The sequence below is a fragment of the Gracilinanus agilis genome, chromosome 3 (genome assembly GCF_016433145.1).
Source record: "Gracilinanus agilis isolate LMUSP501 chromosome 3, AgileGrace, whole genome shotgun sequence".
Taxonomy (NCBI): Eukaryota; Metazoa; Chordata; class Mammalia; order Didelphimorphia; family Didelphidae; genus Gracilinanus; species Gracilinanus agilis.
The window spans coordinates 269,125,872-269,130,460 of NC_058132.1; the positions used below are offsets into that span (position 1 = coordinate 269,125,872).

At 36.3% G+C, this 4,589-nt stretch overlaps 1 protein-coding gene across 1 annotated transcript in view; it reads left to right on the forward strand.

Annotated features, from left to right (window-relative positions):
- The window catches only part of LOC123239297 (cytohesin 1 interacting protein), a 51,292-nt gene extending 47,234 nt beyond the window's left edge, over nucleotides 1-4,058 (forward strand). The window contains exon 8 of the mRNA XM_044666579.1: nucleotides 1,793-4,058. Coding sequence (XP_044522514.1) covers nucleotides 1,793-2,268 — 476 coding nt within the window. The 3' untranslated portion in view covers nucleotides 2,269-4,058. The remainder of the gene's footprint in view (nucleotides 1-1,792) is intronic.
- The last annotated feature ends 531 nt before the right edge of the window (nucleotides 4,059-4,589 follow it).

Below are 4,589 nucleotides of genomic sequence, written 5' to 3' on the forward strand. Positions count from 1 at the left end.
GGGTAGGAACTGAAATCTATCTTGGTGTTAAAAATTTATACCTAATCTCTATGAGCAGCTAGGAATTAACTATCTTATTCTTTTGGCTATACCTTTTCTGAAATGAATTCTACAAGAATAGGTTAAATATCTTTACCCTACAAAACCTAGTCAAATGGTATGCATAAGGTGAGTGCTCAGTGAATATTAAGTGATCAGGATGAAACATGAACTATATATGCCTAAAGATATATTTAATTTTATGATTCTAATAGTTTAAAAATTTCATGTGTGCATCTGTGTGCATACAATTATTTGCATACTGGGAGAGGCCCAGTCATATGTTTTTCCTTTAAATTCATTCATTCGCTTACCTATTCATTATGCCTTTTATAAGAATGCATCTATACCTTTAATACTACACTAGGCACTAGAAGGAAATTCAGGAAAAAAAGAAGACATAGGTCTTTATCCTCAGAGAACCTACAATCTAATAAAAGGATAAGACATGTTACAAAAATAGTAATAGTAGTTTGCCTTATATTAGTGTAAGGTTTCCAGTGTGCTTTTCTCACAATCACCTTGTACTCTAGGTTTTACTATCTCCATTTGACAAATTAAATGACTTGGTCATGATCATATAGCTAGTGGCTGTTTAAATATGAATAGAAAGAAAAATAAAATACATAAAAAGGATTCAAAGTGCTGTGAAAAAGGATGACTTCCAGTTGGGTCTGTCAGTGAAAGGTACATGAAATATGGGTGAGGTGTCAAGAAGTGTGTGTGTGTGTGTGTGTGTGTGTGTGTGTGTGTGTTTGGGAAAAGGATTGCATTTCAGATAGGACTACCTTGAATAAAGATTTGGTTGAAAGTAAGAAAGCTCAGTTTATTCATATCACCACTGTTGATATATATTATATTTATGTGTAAAAATAATATGTATATAAACACAAGCACACATATATATGGAGATATTTATACACAGATATATAGAGGTATATATATATACACATATATATATATATATATAAATTACAGTGCAGATGATATTTTGTATATGGCTTAATGGATTTTCCATGAATAGAGAGTTTAAACTTTCAAAAGTAAGGAACTGGGCATTAAAATTTACCTATTGTTTCTGGATGGTTATTTGCTCATTGTAGATTTTGAATGAATGAATGATCAACATCAAAGTCTAATTTGAATAACAATATCCTTCTATGTGTATGTTTAAAGGACCACGCCCCAGAGATATATTATAATGAAAAATGTTGTGTTTCTTTTTCTTCTTTCTTGACTCTGAGAAACAGCAGGGGGTAGAGGAATGGGCATTATCTTTATATGGAACCTGGATATGGAAGAAGATGATCTGTCTCTGACATTTACTAGCCACTGCTTTAAACAAATTACTTTATCTCTGTACCTTCACTTGCAGATAATACTCATATTACTTACCTTGTTTTATTTCTTTTTAAACTCTTACCTTCTGTCTTATAATCAATATAATCAATACTTATAATCAATACAATCAATACTTATAACGAATAAGTATTAGTTCCAAGGCAGAAGAGTAGTAAGGTAGGGTAAGATAATGGGGATTAAGTGTCTTGCTCAGGGTCACATAGTAAAGAAGTGTCTGAGGTCACATTTGAATCCAGGACCTCCTGTATCCTGACCCTGTGCTCTATCCTGAGACAACTAGAGCTGTGTCCCTCCATAGTATCTACTTTAGAAGCCTATTGTTCCCCCTCAATATGCGCAGCGGTTTCATAGCCATTCCACGTGATGACTGGCTTATTTTTTTCATCCTTAGGGGATGCTGTTGACAGCTCGGGGCTGGAAAGTTTGCTATCCGAAGACTCTTTAGCTGAAAGTTCAACAGGACTGGCTGCTCCTTATCTCAACCGCCACAATCGCCTTTCCAGTGAAAGCAGCTGTAAGAGCTGGTTGAGCTCCATGACTGTGGATAGCGAGGATGGCTATCAGACTTGCATGTCGGAGGATTCCTGCCAGGAAGCCCTGAGCCGGCAGACGAGTATGGAGGACGAGTGTTTTTTCCTCAAGGATAGTGACACGACCCTGAGGAAAACGTCCAGCAGGAGAAACAGGAACATCAGTAGTGCCAGCAGCGGTTCCATGTCCCCCTTGTGGGAGAGCGGCAGCAGCAATGTCGTCAGCCTGTTCGGGACTCTGCCACGAAAAAGCAGAAGGGGAAGTGTTCGGAAACAGCTTTTGAAATTCATCCCTGGTCTTCACCGAGCCGTGGAAGAGGAAGAGAGCCGCTTCTGATGAGGGAGGAGCCCTTTGCAAAAGGGCTCGTCCCACTAGGAATGGCTATGACCAAAACGTGTCAGGTGATCTGAACTTTGGCCTCACCCAGTTCAAGGAAAGCGAGGAGGTGGCTTGTGAAACTGACATGGGATCCCCAAGGCTGAAGTGGCCTTTATTTAAATGATTTATCTGCATTTTGTTGCTGTTGTTTTTAAAAATCATCCTTGAACCTTCTAAATCCCTGCTCTGCTCCGTGTTGCCTGGGTGACTTTGGACAAATCACTTACCCTTTCTGGACATTTTACAGATGGGCATCTGTAAAATAAGGGGTTCTCTGGATGGCTTTGATTATACCACTTAAACAGATCACTGGGGAGAGACTTGGTTGATTAAAGCATGAGAAGGTGTCTGCCAAATCTGGTGTTGCCTATATAAGGAAAGGAATATTTATTATCTAGATTGTCCATGTGAAAAATAAGCTTGAGACTTTTCGACTCCGATTAGAAAGAAATGAATGCCTGGAGCAATATTGACTGCTGGAAATATCTTTTTTTTTTCACAGGTTGCTTAATGGGTTTACCTCATCTTGGTCTTTGCCTAAGACCAAACTGCCATCTGGAAATGCTTTAGAATCAAGGAATTAAAAATATATTTAAATGTATAAATTATAGCAGGCACTGGAGACTAGAAGTTTTCTATGCCATTGAGGGACAAATATAGAAGAGGTCATTAAAAATGTGTCAGGCAGAATTTAGCTTGGGAATCAGGTTTCTGACAGAGGGGGTTAGCAAGACTTTGAAATGGGCTGCTGAAAGTGATTATCAATTCTATTTTCCATAGAACCCTTAAAAACATGAGATTCTCATCTCCCAAGGCTACTTCATATATGTTCCTTCTTGAAAATGGAATGGGGATTGGATGCCTTCACAACATATTTAGGTTTTGTAATGATTTTGTCTTCATTGGCCTAAGTCATGAGAAATTTGATCCTAAGATGATTTATAATGGGGGTGGGGGGTGAGATTTTACATCTAGGCATATTCTCTTTATGTTCTCCCATTTTATAGTTGTGTCATTTTGAACATTCTCCTGTGTTTACTCTTGGGATGCAGTTGATTATCATCTTCACCATCCAGTATATCATCTGAGCTACCAGTAATAATCCTTTAGTTTTTCAAATATTACATATTTCTTTGGGTATACTGAGAAGAAAAAAAGGAGATTTCTGAGACTGAATGAATCTACTACCACATGTGAATATATTTAAGGCAATCCAAAATTCTATAATGGAGAAAATTTGAAACTTTCTAATTTTCCTAAGGAGAAAAAAACTAGGTAAAGTAAAAAAAAAACAACCTGATAATATTTATAGTTAAAATTCTTTTCCTACTGTGGTAAAGCTTTTCTAAATTCATAATAGTATAGAATTTCGGTGAAAGAAATGTGTATGTAAATCAACTTTCAATAAATACCTTTTGAGACTGATTTGGTACTTCCAAGTTTTCATAGGACATCCCCCTCCACTATTATGATTACTATGAAAGGAAGGATTTAAATATACAGGTTTGGCTACTGCAAGGATGCAACATTTTTAGTCATTATTCTCTATTTGGGGACTATATATATATGTGTATACATATACATATATACATATATATGTTGGGGACAATATGTTCTGATAATTTCTATTATCCCTGCTGTCCACAAGCAAGTTTTTTGACCTGTTCATCTTGAGGGCAATTGATAGCCATATCTCTTATCAGTAAATTATGCTCAATAAACAATATTTTGAGGGATGATACCAAAAATGTCTGGACTGAGTTTGTTGTTTTTCTCTAGATGTAATTATTTCTCTCCAAGCCTGTAGCAGACCAACCAGATTAAACGGTAGTGCAAATGAATGCAGTATTCCAAGGCAATCCTGCCTCTCTATGAGCCAGTAGAAATAAATAACCTTATTTATTTCAGGAAAACTGAATTAAAAATCTCATGCATCTTGATAGTTGCCTCATGAAAAACTTACAGGAAGTTTGAAAATCATCTCCTAAGTAATCAGCAATTTTATGGGCTTACCATATCTTTTAGGAAATACAGAATATCATAAAACTAAATGCATAGCAAAAATATATTTTGTCCCTTTGCATAACACAGGAAACCAAAATATAGTAAGTAGGAAACATTACAAGAACGTGGGAAAGAACTGTGGGCTTGAGTTAAGCAATATCTCTCTCACGTCTCAATTTACTCTCCTTTTGACAATGTATTTAATCTTTGAGGTTCCTGGGTCAAAATTCAGAAAATTTCTGTGTCAGAGTACCTTAGAGTATTGAAAGTGTCCT